The sequence below is a fragment of the Geospiza fortis genome, unplaced genomic scaffold, assembly GCF_000277835.1.
Source record: "Geospiza fortis unplaced genomic scaffold, GeoFor_1.0 scaffold29, whole genome shotgun sequence".
Taxonomy (NCBI): Eukaryota; Metazoa; Chordata; class Aves; order Passeriformes; family Thraupidae; genus Geospiza; species Geospiza fortis.
The window spans coordinates 4357518-4372274 of NW_005054349.1; the positions used below are offsets into that span (position 1 = coordinate 4357518).

General features: G+C 45.0%; 1 protein-coding gene across 1 annotated transcript in view; it reads left to right on the plus strand.

The window, feature by feature from the left end:
- The window catches only part of HDX (highly divergent homeobox), a 31094-nt gene that overhangs the window by 12987 nt on the left and 3350 nt on the right, over positions 1–14757 (plus strand). The window contains 3 exon segments of the mRNA XM_031058826.1: positions 6660–6806; positions 10238–10445; positions 13393–13472. Of these exon segments, the coding sequence (XP_030914686.1) occupies positions 6660–6806; positions 10238–10445; positions 13393–13472 (435 nt within the window).

Consider the following 14757-nt stretch of genomic DNA (forward strand, 5'->3'; position numbering starts at 1 on the left):
AACCAGGGCCTGGAACCGCGCTAGCCGGGACACCACGGACCAGCGGCATGGCAAAGGTGGGGATGGCGGCAGCGCTGGGAGGGGCCATGGGCAGCCGCTTTGGCGAGGCTGCATTTGCTGCCCATCAGCCGCTTTGTGTCTTACAGGAGTTTACATGCCCCAGGTTTGCCTTGGTCCTGAGCAGAGGGCAGTGAGGAGAAAGGGAGAAGGCTGTGCTGCAGGGCAGCTGGATCCAGGCAGAGCCAATTTGGGGAGCAGCCTTGTCTAACAGCATTTCATTTTCCACTTCTACTGCATTACATTGCATTTTGCACTTCTGCTACAACTGCACGTCAACAGGTTTCAAATATCCTCCTCAGTCCCAGCAGCCTGCTTGAAAGTGCTGTGTCTTTATCAGACCATTGATGGTCCTTCTGAAATGTGAGTCTCACTGGTTGCATCCAAACCTTGTGCTTGAAGAGCATTTCTAATTAAAGCAGTTTGGGTCTTTGGGGAAGAAAGGGCTGCAAAGCACACGACCCGCACGCGACCGGCCCGTCTTTTTCCTTTATTATTTTCAGTTCTTCAGTCTTCAGAAAGTGTAAGTGTGGCAGTGTTTCCTGTGTGAGTCGGAATCTGAGGACCATCACATCGATGGTGTTTTCTCTCAGACTTTTTCTAGGTCTCAGCTGAAGCACTTCCCATTTCTGCAGAGTTTGGTACAATGACTTACTTCTTTTTGTACAGAGAGCACTTTATAAGAGCATCTCCCAGAGGAACTGGTACTTTTGTACAAATCCTGTTGTGCTCAATCCATCTTCTTTCTTTCCTAAGTGCTAATTCTCTTGAGGAGGCTTTTTAAAATGCAGCTCTTTTCTGGAAGGCTCATTCCCTCTATCACTTAATGACCTTTTAGAGCATCTCACCAAGGAGCTGGAGAGTGTCCTGGGTAGAGTTTCACAGCTAAATGGGGAAGTTTTAGCCAATATCCAGTTGTAAGGTAATCCAGGTCGGGTGTGTGACCTGACAGGTACAAATTCTGCTGCTGAGGTTGTTTTTAGAGTTCAGTGCTGTTCTGGGGTCAGGTGTGTGCCAGAGCCAGTTCAGATTTGGCAGTGGGAGCACAGGGCTGGGAGTGGGGTGATTTTGGCCCCTGCCTGCAGCACTGGGGGGTTTGTTGGTCATTGTGGTCATGCTGGATACCTGACCCCAGCAGTAGAAGACATTACTGGAGTAAAACTTAAACTTTCAAGGATGTGGAGGTGCCTGTTCATTAATCATAGAATCCCTGAGGTTTGAAAATACCTTTAAGATCATTGAGTCAGCCCAGAATCAGCATGGTCACCACTAAACTGTGTCCCCAAGGGCCACATCCACATGTTTTTTTGAACACTTCCAGGGATGGTGATTCCACCCTTGCCCTGGGCAACCTGTTCCAATGCTTTTATTTCCTGATATCCTGATTTCCTGAGCCTGCCCTGGCCCAGCCTGAGGCTGTTCCCTCTCCTCCTGTCCCTGTTCCCTGGGAGCAGAGCCTCCCCCGGCTGTCCCCTCCTGTCAGGAGCTGTGCAGAGCCACAAGGTGCCCCCTGAGCCTCCCCAGCTCCCTCAGCCTCTCCTGAGGCTCCAGACCCTGCCCAAGCTCCATTCCCTTCTCTATCCCCAACCTCTCAATGTCTTCCCTGCAGTGAGAGACCATTAAGGATGGTAATTAGAGAATTCTTTTTCCTTAGACCTTTACTCATTTGTCTTTTTAATCAATGAAATGCATAAAACCCTTTGGTTAATACAATCTGTTTGACAACATCTGTGTCCAGATTTGTGGATGCACTTTCCCAGTCTGAGTGCAGAATCAGCCTCCTTCAGGGGGCAAGTGGAGGACTTGGAACTCTGAAACTGCTGTGTACACACAGGGGGAAGACAAGCAAAGGAGAAAAAGCTCCTACTTCCTAGAAACTTTGATTTCAACTGTGAAATTCTTTTGAATAAAAAGTGTGAGGGAACAGAAATAGAATGGATAGAGTTGTAGAAGTGCCATTATGGCAATTACTGCCATTCAAACAGGAAAAGGGCTAATCTGTATTTTGGTTAAAATGGAGAAGATTGTCTTTTAGATGCTCTGAATTTTTAATCTTCTGCCTTGATGTTTTGTTTCCCTTGCCCTGTCCTTCAACTGTATCAGGAGAGAAATAAAAGCTGTGCAGTTCTGCAGAAACTCTTTCTTGTCTGCTCAGCTCTGCTGTAGGATGATGTAATCCTGATTGTTAATGAATATTAGTCTAGAAATATCTCCCTCTCAGTAACTCATGAGAGTGTCTTTGGAAATGACAGAGTTCTGTGTTCTGTCCTGGTGCATGTGCAGTGGCCTTTATGAGTGCATTGATTTTTGGTTTTTCACAGGGTGGTGGAAGGATAACAAGGATTCAAAAATAGCAGTGAAGGTACCAGTTAAGGAGAATTAAAAGGGAGGAAATATCTTCACTTCTGTCCTTAGGTCTTGAGTGTACTGACTGTGCTTCAGTTCTGTGTCAGCTGAGGTCTGAGCAGGATGGGCTGTGTTTGGGGTAGATTTAAAGGTGCTGGTGTGCTCTGGAGAGCATTTGTCACACAGGTGGTGGCTCTGGGTAAGCTGGGCTTTAGTGGTGAAGTTCCATTTTGGGGGAGGGAGGGGGAGCCTGTCTGCCCCGAGCTTCACTTTGGGGTGTCTGGGCTCTCAGACTGTTGTATTTGGGGGCAGGAAAGACCTGAAATGGGTGCAGAGTGCTAGATTTTGATTTTTGCATCACTGTTTGCACATTGGCCATTTGAATAAAACTCTGTCACAGGAGTGCAGGCACACTTGGGGCAGGTGGAGGGGCTGAGGTGTGACAGCTGCCCCAGCTGTTCTGGGCATGGGAGCACAGCTGGATCTTTTGGGGCAGACACATCAGAACAACCCTAAAGAAAGCTCCTCCTTGGCCTGGGGTGTGCAAGGCTCAGGAGAACTGACACGAGCTGAGAGCAAAAACCTCAGAGCAGCTTCAGAGAGCCCTGGCGGAGATTAATTAAAGCTCCTGCAGTCAGAGGGCACCTCAGCTCTGCCTTTTGTTTTAAAACTATTCCAGGAGGAACTTGGGGAGTTCTCTGCACCTTCCTCTGCTCCCCCAGGAGGGGAGAGAGCCGTGGTTCAGTCACGTCAGTGGGAGTGTGTCTGAGTGAGCCAGCCAGGCTCTGCAGTGAGGTGAGCCCACTGGAGCTCTCTGCATGGAACCCTGGGCTTGCTCCTGCTCTGTGCCACTTGCAATTCTGACTGAAGGGTTTCCTCCTGCTCTGAGGTATTTAAATACATATCTCAAGGTATTTCTACATTGGTAATCCATCCATAGCATGGCCTGGCCTTCTGGCAGGGAGCAGCACCTCCTTGTCCCCCAGCAGTGCTGAAGGAATGCAAAGGGGGACAGGTCTGGTGATTTTTTATTGTGTGATGTGCTGCAGCTCAGTGCCACAAATCACCCTGGCTTGTTGTCTGCTGGGAGCCTGCAGGCAGGGAATGCATCCTGCCTGAACAGGAGCTGCAGGACTTTCTGGTGCAATGTGAGAAAGACATTAATAGGTCAAGTAAGAATCATAATTAAAAATTTAAATAATCAGTTTACTTTGAGGCTGAACATTCACTATTTCACAGATCAGCTCAAAATCTCCAGAAGGGTGAGTTGTCATTTGTGTGGTTTGAGGGTTGGTTTGGAAATCAGAGTGAGATGAGTGGGGCTCAGAGTGTAATTTGTTTGCTAGACTGTTCATTGCATTGATATATATTTTTGTTTTTTTAATCTTTTCAGTTGAGTTTGATTTAGAAACAGATATTAACAATATCTGTAATTCTGGCTGCATGCTGAAGCAGTTACAGCTCTTCTCACAATGGGGTACAGTGAAATATTTATCACCTTTGCTTCCATCAGAGCAAACTTCATACCCAGCCGGTGGGGAAAGATGCAAAAAGTCTCTGCTGCAGCAAACTAGCAGTGTGTGAGCAGGAGGAGTGGAAGGGTGCCTTCAGACACCTTTGTGCCTGAGTTTGTGCAGCTGTGTGTGAGCAGCAGTGTCCAGCCTGAGCTCAGCGTGGCTGTCACTGACAGGGGGCAGCTTTGTGGCACTGGTGAAACCTGAAGCTGAAATCTCAGGCTGGAGGAATGTGTAATCTGGAACAGCTTTAATGAGGTTAAATATCTTGGTGTGTTAAGGGAAAATGCAGACCTTCAGAATTTGTATGTGGTAATTCAAGAAATAATAAACTGAAAAGCAAGAATGATATTAAAAGATGTAGATGGGAAAGGAGAAACGTAATGGAATGATTCAGAAATCTCTGTTAATGCATACAAATAAGATCCTGAGCTGGGAATTGATAATCCTCTGAAGAAAACAGGTATTAATTAGTGTCAGGGTTCAGAGAGCTCCATGCTGGTGTCACTGGGAAAGGTGAATAAGGCAAAATGCACTGTGCTTGTACAGAGGAACCTGGGATTTGTTCATACCTTGAATACTTTGAGCGCTTCTGATCTTCCCATTCCTCCCAAAATATAACAGAGAAGCAGTGACAGGGATCAAAGGCATGGCAAATTTGTTTGTGAGAGGTTTGTTTGCTAAAAATAGCCATTACCTCAGCCCATTTCATCACCAAGTATGAGAACTGAATGTTGATTTAATATGATTTCACTGCAATTGAAATGAACACCACACACAGTGCTCAGCTGCAGCATAAATGCTAGTTATGTATAAAACCTCAAGTTCTTCCATTTTTTAGCATGTCTTTGATTAATAATCTGAAATTTGTGGATAGCTTTTGTGCACGTGGCCTGAAACATTTTCAAGTGCTGCATGAGAGCCGATGTGGAAGCGCAGGCTCTGAGCAAAGGCAGGATGAGGACACTCCACCCCGTGCAATTACTCACCCCAATTATAGACACCGGATTTGCACCACAGAAATTGCTGCACCGTGGGGGATGAGGGGCTGGCAAAGAGCCAGGAATGTCTCTGATAAACTGGGTCATCTCCTCCAAGGATGGTGTTGTTCCACTTGGGAGGTCGGGGATAAGCCGGGCTTAACCCTGCGTGGCACAGCTGCTGATTCAATTTGCTTTTCCTTGGGAATGCATAGGCTGGATTCTGCTGGACAAAGCCTCTGCTGCTTCAACTGTGGCCAGCAGAAGTGGGAAATGTAAAGGATTCAGCCAACAGCCAGCACTGTCAAAGCCAAGCCTTGAATCAGCAAGCTGGCTGCCTGAGGAGAGGAAATGAGAATTGTATTCAGAGCTTAATGACGTAAAAAATAAGAATTTAAAATAAGAATTTAATTACTGGCTTGCCTTCACCTATAAGTATTGTCATAAATATGAAGCTTTCCAATATTATCTTTTAATATTTTCTCCTATAATGATGAATATTATGATATTTGTAGGGCTCTGAGGTTTTCCTCTTGGTCCTTCATTTCCTCTGATTTTATTAAGCATGAGAAGGTTATTAACTAAATTGATGGAAGCTTAGTTACATGTACAATGTAGAAATTCTATCCTTTATTTTCTGACAAAAGTCTTTATGTAATTTTTAAGCAGTTTATAATGCAGGAGTCAAACTTGGGTATGATCCATGTCAAGGGGATGATCCTGTAATTGAAGGTAGTTTGTGATTTCCCTAAGAAAGTGCTGATAAGGCCCATGGCACAGCGTGTTACACGGAGGCAGCTAATCTGGAGCTGAGATTTGGCCATGCTCAAGTGTCATTTACATCTGCTGAGCTTAAGGAGTGACACTGATCCCATGATGCTGGTGCAGCTGTTGAGAGCAGGGTGTGTAAATGATGATCCTTCAGGATCTCTGAGATCCCACAGAGCTGCTGCTCACTTGGCAGAGCACTGGGGCTCCTCAGTGCTGGTCCTCTGAGTAGCAGGAAAAGTGCAAAACATGGGTTGGTGTAATGAAACTGTAGATTTTAGATAAAATTCTGTGTGAAAAGCTTTTGTTAAAGCTTGGAAGCTCTACCAGAGAAATACTTTTTCTGCTCACACCAGTGCAAACAGTGGTGAGATGTTTAGGAATTCTTTTTCAGTGTTACTCCTTTTATCACTGATCCACTATCACATGTTTTGATAAATGTAGACAAAGAGTTTGGGAACTCGCAGATAAACAGTGGAACCAATTTAAACTCAAGCTCACCACATAAACATTAAAGTATTCCCTTTAGGAAGTCAGAATCCTTTGAATTATGCATGTGTTGTAGTTTGCAGTAAGATAAAAGAACTTTTAGGGGGGAGGGTGAGAAACTTGAAAAGCCTTTAAGGAGTAATTTGCATAAATTGGGTGGAGAGAGTAAACAGCACAAGGGGGAAAAAAAGTTATTTTCAGTAAGGCCTTATAGAATGAGATAAAACAAATTACCAAAGAAATCAGGTGGAGTTGAAACAAAGCTGAAGTGCCTTAAACTTGTGTTAATGCTGCCACTGCCTTTACAGCAAATCCCAGGGAACTCTGAAATGCCCTGGATAAAAAAAAAAGAAATCAAAAAACCCTCAAATTCTTAAGGGAGACTTAGAAGAAGAGCCATGGAGTCAGTAGAACGTGTGTGTTACTGTGTGGGAGACCTGTGGACATGAATGCTCAGGATAAGCAGATTCTTTTCCAATCTAACAGTATTTTTTTTATCTTGCAGTTACAGGACCGCACACAATTTAGTGACCGAGACTTAGCTACCCTAAAGAAATACTGGGACAATGGCATGACCAGCCTGGGCTCAGTCTGCAGAGAGAAAATTGAAGCTGTGGCTGCAGAATTAAATGTTGACTGTGAAATAGTTCGGGTAAGAAATCCAGAGCCTTCCCTTATCTTGTCGCAGGAGCAAAAATAGGACAGATGAAAGGCTTTAAAAATTTCATGAGGAAGCTTGAAATAGATTTCACGTATTACATAATGAATGACCATGTTGGGAAGTGCTCTCCTGCTCTTTCTGCAGTCTATATTTAGTAAAAGCCCTCAGGTCAGGGTCTTATTGATCAGCAGCAGAAGCAGCACTAGGAGCTGTTTGACATTCTCTTGAGGAAGATTTTAAGTTAAAGTGTTACATTTTTGAGGGAGATCCTAGAAGACTGAAAGGTACTATTTACATTGCTAATAAGATACCAAAAAAGGGCTTTTCTAAAGATACAGGGAAAATACTTCTCATTCATGCTTATAGGGAAAATTGTATGAAAGGAAATGCTCCAAAATAGAAAAAAAATATGTTACAAGACTGTCTTGAGGGCAGGTGGAGGTGTGATGGAGAAATTTGGGTCAGCTCAGTTTGATGGTTGCTGTAGGTGGCTGAGGGAGGCACAGGTGTGCTGGAGATGACCTGGCTCCCTGAATCTGCACATCCTCTCCTCCAGAGGCTGGGGTGTGGTGTCACTGTGTCCTGGATGAGCAGACACTCAGCAGCACCTCTGGGGTCTCTTTTCCCATCCCAGCCTCAATAATGGCCCCATTGTTCACAGTCAGACAAGGACAGGAGCCTTCCTTTCCCTTGTGACAATTGGGGTTATTCCTTCCAGGCTTCATCCTCTTTTTGCACCTGTTTCCTGAATTCCTGGCAGTGCTGCAGAAGCAGGGCTGAGCCCTCAGTGAAGCTCTCCTGCTGTGGAGACCTCTGCCTTGGTGCATCCACATGGTCCCAAAGCTGCTTTCAGGGCTGAACACCAATCTGGTTATTTCTTTTGGTGGGCACAGGAATTCTAAAAAACCCAATTGCACTTTTGGAGGCTGAAGAGAATCACTCTTTTCTCTGTGGAGAGCAAAGCTGCTCCTTGTTTTCCAAGGATTTCCCTTTGCTCTCTGAAGGTGAAGCTGTTCCCCCTGGCAGCTCCTGCTGGGCAGCACAGTGACCCCCTTGGTTTGTTCCCTTGGGGACATCCCCACAGCACACCAGGGCTGTCACTGGGCAGTTCTGTGCAAAGCTTCCCTCCTGCTGGAATGTTTCTGTCCTGGGGCAGGGACCAGGACACCCCAGGAGGCTCAGCCTCACCTGCACCAGAGCAGACCACAAATGATCCCACACACTCACAGACCTTGCTGGGAGGGTTTAAGGATGTGTTTTAGGGATAAGGGATAAGAATGTCTTTTAGGGATAGAACTCTCAAGCTGATTTCCCACATGGCAATTCAAGTTTGCTCTTGCCCTCACTGTTTTGCTGTTCCAGAATGTTCTCTGTTCAGCACAGCACACAGGATGTGGAACCTTCTCTTCCCCATTTAATTTGAGACACTATCAAAACATGTTCATCTTCTCTGACATTCTCAGTATGTTGAATGAAAGATTTTCTGCTTTGAAAAGTCTGTGAAAAGATCTGCCTTTCCCAAGTGCCTTCTTTACTAAAAAAGAGATAGATTGAATTTTAAATATTGCTAGCACTGTTTGTTAAAATCACAAGATGATGGGAAAATTTAAAGAATGGCAATATACTGCTTGGAAAAAAGAGACCCAGATCTCAAAGGGCTGCTTGTGTAGGGGTTTTCTTTAATTTGTTTTTCCCCAAACTGTAGGTAATAGAAAAAAAATGATCCAGGTAGTTCTCTGCATACCTGTTGTGCATTCTTCAAAGAGGAAAATCAGCAAGCTGGGAAAGCAAATACCAGCCAGCAAAAAAGATTTGCTAAAAATAGTGTTCAGCATGTTATCTTTTAGCTTGTTAGAGATGCAGCTTTAAAAGGTTTGGTTTTTTTTTTTTCCAAGGCTGGCACAGCATGAAACTGTGTTTAGTACTTGGGACTGCTGTTAATATTCCTTTACTTTTTCTCTTTGGTAATCAAGGTATTATAAGCAAAAAGTTTTTTATTCACCTTTCTCAGAACCCTGAGAGGAAGAGGAACAGGGCAGGTATTTCTGAAATAAGGCCAGAGTGATGATTAGTGTGTCTTTAAAAAAAAATCCTAAAATATTTTAATGTTTTGGGATCCTCATTTGGAACAGAGGCCTCATGGAAAGGATGTGCATTTTGCCATGGCCTGGTCATGTTTTCAAACCCAGGAGCTGCTGCTCCTGTTTCTGGGGGGGTGGGTGGTGGGAAGGGGGATGAGAGCCAGCCCCAGGAGAGTGGGAGGAGCAGTTGGTGAAGAAGTGAATTCCTGGCTCTGGGAAGGATTTTTGGTTGCCAGTGGAGAACTGATTTGGTGGAATGGAGGGTCTGGGGTCCAGGGGCTGTTGAGCAGAGCTGAGATGAGAAGTTGAAAGACTGAGTGACACAAGGGACAGGAGAGCCTCAGGAGGTGAAGAGTTGCAGACAATTCTTGTTACATCATGGTAAACTCTGATTCTTTCATAATTTTTTGTGTAAATGTTTCTTCATCAGAGAAGGCAAATTAATGACCAGGTGTGTAGATCCACTTGGAGAATTTAGAATATGAGTTTTTCTTCTTTTTCTTTCTCCTTTGAAATTCAATTTTATTGATGTAAGATGAACTTTAAGCATCCATCTCCATCCCACCATGGCAAGGTTTCCAGGTTCCCTGGGCTGGTTTCATCTCCCAGACTGTTCCCAGTGTGCTCCTCTGCACTCACTGCAAACCACTTTTCCTAAAGCTCTGTTTTACAGCCAAAGGGGACTGAAGGATGAGCTGCTCTGAGCTTTGTCCTTCCAGGTTCCTTCTGTCCTGCAAGGGGAGTGCTGTGGATCTGTCACCTTGGCCAGCTCCCTCTGTGCTGTAGGAAATCCTAGAACAGGAGAGGTGTTTGGGTCATCAGATGCTTCAGTCCCCTTATGGAAGTTGCAGAATAGGAGAACCTGAATCAAAGATCTTATGCTAAATTTGTTGAATAATTTAGGGGGGCAGAGACCTTACAAAGTCACCTAATCCTGCTCTTTATCTGGAGCAGGATTTACTTTGGAATCAAAACAGGTTTCTCAGGATGTTGTCTGGTAAAATGTTGAATATCTCCAAGGCTGGAGCTACCAAAGCTTCTCTGGACAAACTGTCCTTTTGCCTTACATGTATTTTTTCTTTTATATTCTCAATTCTCTTGCTGCCACTTGTGCCTATTGCTTCTTTTCCTTTTGCTGTACACCTTCCTGTTTCCCTTGGGAAGCTGAACAGGATTTGGGGCAGCAGCCTCAGGAGGGTGAAATACTGGGGAACACTCAGCTCCCTGAGCTGCTGGCTGCACCCTTGCTCCTGTAGGCCAGATGTGCTGATGTCACTTGGTTGGGGGCCTGTTGCTTTTGTCATAGTTTCTGATATCATTCATGTTTATTTCTCTTACAAGACTTGGATTGGGAATCGAAGACGGAAATATCGTTTAATGGGGATTGAGGTCCCACCCCCTAGAGGAGGTCCTGCTGATTTCTCTGATCAATCTGAATTTGTTTCTAAATCAGCACTTAATCCAGGAGAGGAAACTGCTGCTGAAGTGGGGGATGATAATGATAGGAATGATGAAGTATCAATCTGCTTATCTGAAGGAAGCTCACAAGGTATTTGGAATGCAGTTACTACTGTGCCTATATTTTCAATTTTGTGCAGTGTGCATGCTTTGGATTCTGTTGTACACATTCAAAAACGTCTGACAGAGTCACAAGTGCTCCACCCCGCCTGGGCTGAAGGTACTGCTTGGTCTCTTTCTTCTGCCTCTGTGTCTCTGAGTTTTGTTGGGTTTGTTGTACAAAGATTGGAGAAACCTTTGATCATAAGAGCCCCATTTCTGCCAGATTCATCTGAAACAAAGTCAAGAGTTCACGTTCTGCTGGTGCAATTGAGAGCCAGATTTAGAAAATGCTCTCTGCCAGCTGCTCAGTTCTCCCCAGCCAGCTGGACTGGCCATTCCATTTGACACCCATCCCTGGAGGTGCCCAAGGGCAGGTTGGATGGGGCTTGGAGCACCCTGGGACAGTGGAAGGTGTCCCTGCCCATGGCTGGGGTGGCACTGGATGAGCTTTAATGTCCCCCCCATCCCAACCCATGATTCCACAGTTCCATCCCTGTGATCCTGAGCCACCCCAGGCACTGGTGGGGCTGGAGCTGCTGCTGGGACTGAGCAGAGCTGCTGGGAGTGTGCATTCCCGTTTCTCCTGGCAGGGAACCCCTCAGCTCAGGCTGGAACAAGGAGCTGCCCAGGCCTCCTGCTGCTCTGTCTGACAGTCAAACACAACCAGCAGATCAAAGCCAGGAGCAGGGCACAGCCCAGGAGCCTTGGAACTGCACACACAGGGGGTGTCCTCAGTAAACTGCAGGATATGGAGTGGGAAATGCCTTCAGCTGAATTCCCTTTTACCCCCAGGAGCCCATGGGATCGATGTCTCCCTGCCCCTCCTGTCCATGAGCCCAGCGCATCCCCCGCTCACTAATTGCTCCCAGTGCTTCTGCCTGGAGGAGATCAATGGAGCCTTTGCTCTCCAAGCTACAAGAGAGTCTGACCTTGGGCCTGCTGCTCTGCAGCTCAGTGTGCCAGGCTGGGTCCTGTCACGTCCTCAGAACAGTCAGAAGGGAAGAGCCAGGGGAACGGAGGCAGCTGGGAATGAGTTTGGGAGCTTTGTCATACTCGAGTGTAGAGGGAATAAGATGACAAAGAAATGGGTCAAGTGATTGAGAGCCAAGTGAGATGAGGAATCTCAGCCTTTGATTTGCCTGAGGTGTGGAAGGAGCTGATTTAAGTCAGATCTGCTTGAGAGGAAACAGTGACAGGGAAGAGTGTGAAGTGTCTGCAGTTCAGGTGAGGAGTAACTCCGTGTTGGTTGAGCCAGGCTTTCATCAGGCAAGGTGAGGCTGAACACTTGGGAGCATTATTGGTGTCAAAGCCTAAGGAAATGCAAGGAAACAACAGGATTTCCACAGCATCCAGGAACCCCACCTTCATTCCTTTATTCTCCCACAACAGTTATTTCTGTTCATTTCTCCAGCTCAAAGGAGGAGGTTCCACTGCTGCAGCTCAGCTGGGTTTGAACTTCCTGGAAAAATTTCCCCCAATACTCGTGGGTTATGTTCAATCCCAGATAGGGAATTGTTCCAGTGTTTGAGAACTATAACTTTTGGTCCTAATTTATTGAAAAACCAAAACCACGACAGCAGAAAACCACTCTGAAAGACAGACAAAAGCAATTTTTGGTCACCTGATTAGAGTGATTAAAGTTGATGGCTTCTGCTTTTAAAATGTAGTGCGTAAGTATGAAAAAATAAGCTGTGCTGTGATGCAAAATGGATCATTAAAGCTCTCATATTGCCTCAGCTTTTTTAATTGTGTGTTAATTGAATCCACAGTGTGTAGGTGGAGGCCATTAGTGCTGTGCTGGTTCTGTGAGCTCAGGATGAATATTTAAGGAGTTGGGAATGCTGTAGGGAGCTGCTTCCTTCAGCTGTTGAATGCAAGGGGTGACTGCCAGGGTTACAGAGTTCCTGGTGCCCTGGGATGTCCCTGAGGAGTGACCTCACCCTGTGACCTCCACCCTTCCTTGCTGCCTCTGATCCCATGTGCTCCTGGCACAAACTGTCCTATGGAGCTGTGACTGGTGGCACACTGAGTTCATTTGAAACAATTCCCCATCAAATTTGCTCAGTGCGGAGATTTTTAACTTAAAAGTTGTTTAAAACCATGAACTGGCTCTCTATGGTCTGGCCTAAACATTTCCCTGTTTTTGGTAATCCCAGGGAAATTCTGTTATCCCTGTGTTTGTGTGGAGGTGACAGACCCTGGAGTCACCTGAACCTTGCTGCCCCTTCCCTCCTTTCCTCTTTATATTTAATAGGGATCATAGATTTATGTTTTAATATGCAGAAGTCAAGTAAATATGAGAAACAAACTTCAATTTTAGGGGTTAATAGACTTACCTTTCTTTGGGTTTTGTGTTCTCTTTGGCCTTTAAGGTTAGTGGAATCACCTCATGCTTTGTGGTTGAAATACCAGGGTAAAATCTGCTCTGTTTTCAAGTGTTTATACATAAAAAAGCACTTTAGGTTTACTGGGGATAAGCATTTGCCATAATCTGATCAGTTTTTGGTTCAAAACCCATCAATGTCTGCAAGGGGCAAGTAGGATTTAGATATGTACCCCAGAATTCCAGGGAATGCAGGATTTTTCATGTAGGAATTAATTTTCATTTAAAAAAACCCAACTTCTTCACATCTCTGGTGTGAAACTCTGCATCACCTTTGAATATTCCAACCTGAACCTAAAAATGGGAAGGTTTTGGTGCAGAGAATAACTGAGAGTTTTGTTGTTGTTTCAGGGGGCATTTGGTTTGATGTTGGCCTGAAATGCTTGTGACAAGATGTCTTTTTAATAAGGCAGATATTCTGTTTATGATTAGACATTGATACCATGACTTTGCTGTTGGATTTAGCAGCTGTGACATTTAGTGGTAAACACCATTAATGGTCCTTCAGCATAAAATTGGAATGAAATCTGACAAAACCAATTTATTTCTGCAGAAGAGACAAATGAAGCTCTTCAAAATGAAGAAATTGGCCACAAAGATGATGACCAGCATCCAGTTTCCACTGATAATGTGGTATGTTTACCTTTCCTTTTCCACCAATTAATATCTCCTTAATTAATGTTGAGGTTGTTGTCCAGCACTTGTGCTTTTCACTAGGTGACAGCTTCAGTTGGGTGTGTTAAAAGTCCTTCCTATTTGAGCTTTAAAAATGTACTAAAAATTCTAAAACACAGCAGGAAAAAACCCTCAAACCTTCAGTAGAAATGGTTTGGAGAGATGGTGCCCAAGAGACTCAGCTCTCCAACCTGCCTGAATTTTGTCATTTGATATAACAATGGAATAAAACCAAGGAGGAGTTTCTGCCTACTTTGTTCTGAAACACTGTGACAAAACTTTTTTTAAATGCACTTAAAATTGGACTAAAATACATTGTATTTGCATAAGAGGTTTTCCTATTTGAAATTTGAATCAGTTCCTTCCCCTCCTATCTTAAAAAGTGTGTCTAAGAAGGGGAATGTGAATGTTTGGCAGTTATTTAGAGACTCTTTCCTCAAGCTGAGTCTGAAACCAAAAATATTTGAGTCCCAGTGTTCCTGAGGGTCTGATGGAGCAGCAGAACTCGGGGACATCAAAGCTCTGGGCTGGTGTCACTTCAGCTGGGCTGGCAGACACTGCAGCACACAAAATGTGCTTTATCCTCCCTGCCTGCAGCACAGGCTTGGGAGCTTGGTGTGTCCTGCCAGGGAGAGCTGGGAATGCCCCTGGAAGGGTTTCTCCTCAGTGATTTCAGGATATTCCTGGTGTGCAGGCAGGAGGGGCCACATGCTGCAGGAAAAACCTGAATTAACACCTCAGGAAAGACCCATGGACATGGATTGGGTCAATGGGGGCCCTTCCATCCTAAAAAACAGGAAAATTGCTTTAACTTATTATGGACGGGTTCATAAATGTTCACAACTGTCAAAACAATGAAAAACAGTAGAAAAACTTGGGATGTATTTCTGAGTCTTAGTGTTAAGCTTGGCCTTAACACTGTGCTTTAGGTATATTTAGAAACCCAGTGTAAAAAGCTCCCCAGGTTTTTGTGAATTAGGTAAAAATGTTCATATTTATGCATTTGGAAGTGTCCTTTGGATCAGCACCCCTACAGCTAAGGGGATGTGGCCAGGGAGGGTCAGAGGAGAACTCTTTGATTTCTTTAGGGCAGGAGGGCTGGTTTATCCAGGGGTTTATTTCCAGACCCTCCTTTGCAGCAGCAGAGCAGAGCAGGGGCTGTGAGGGGATAAATGTGCAACTCAAAGTCAAAAAGCTGGGCCAGGGAGCTCCTCCTCTGTAAACAGCCTGTGTCCCCATGGCA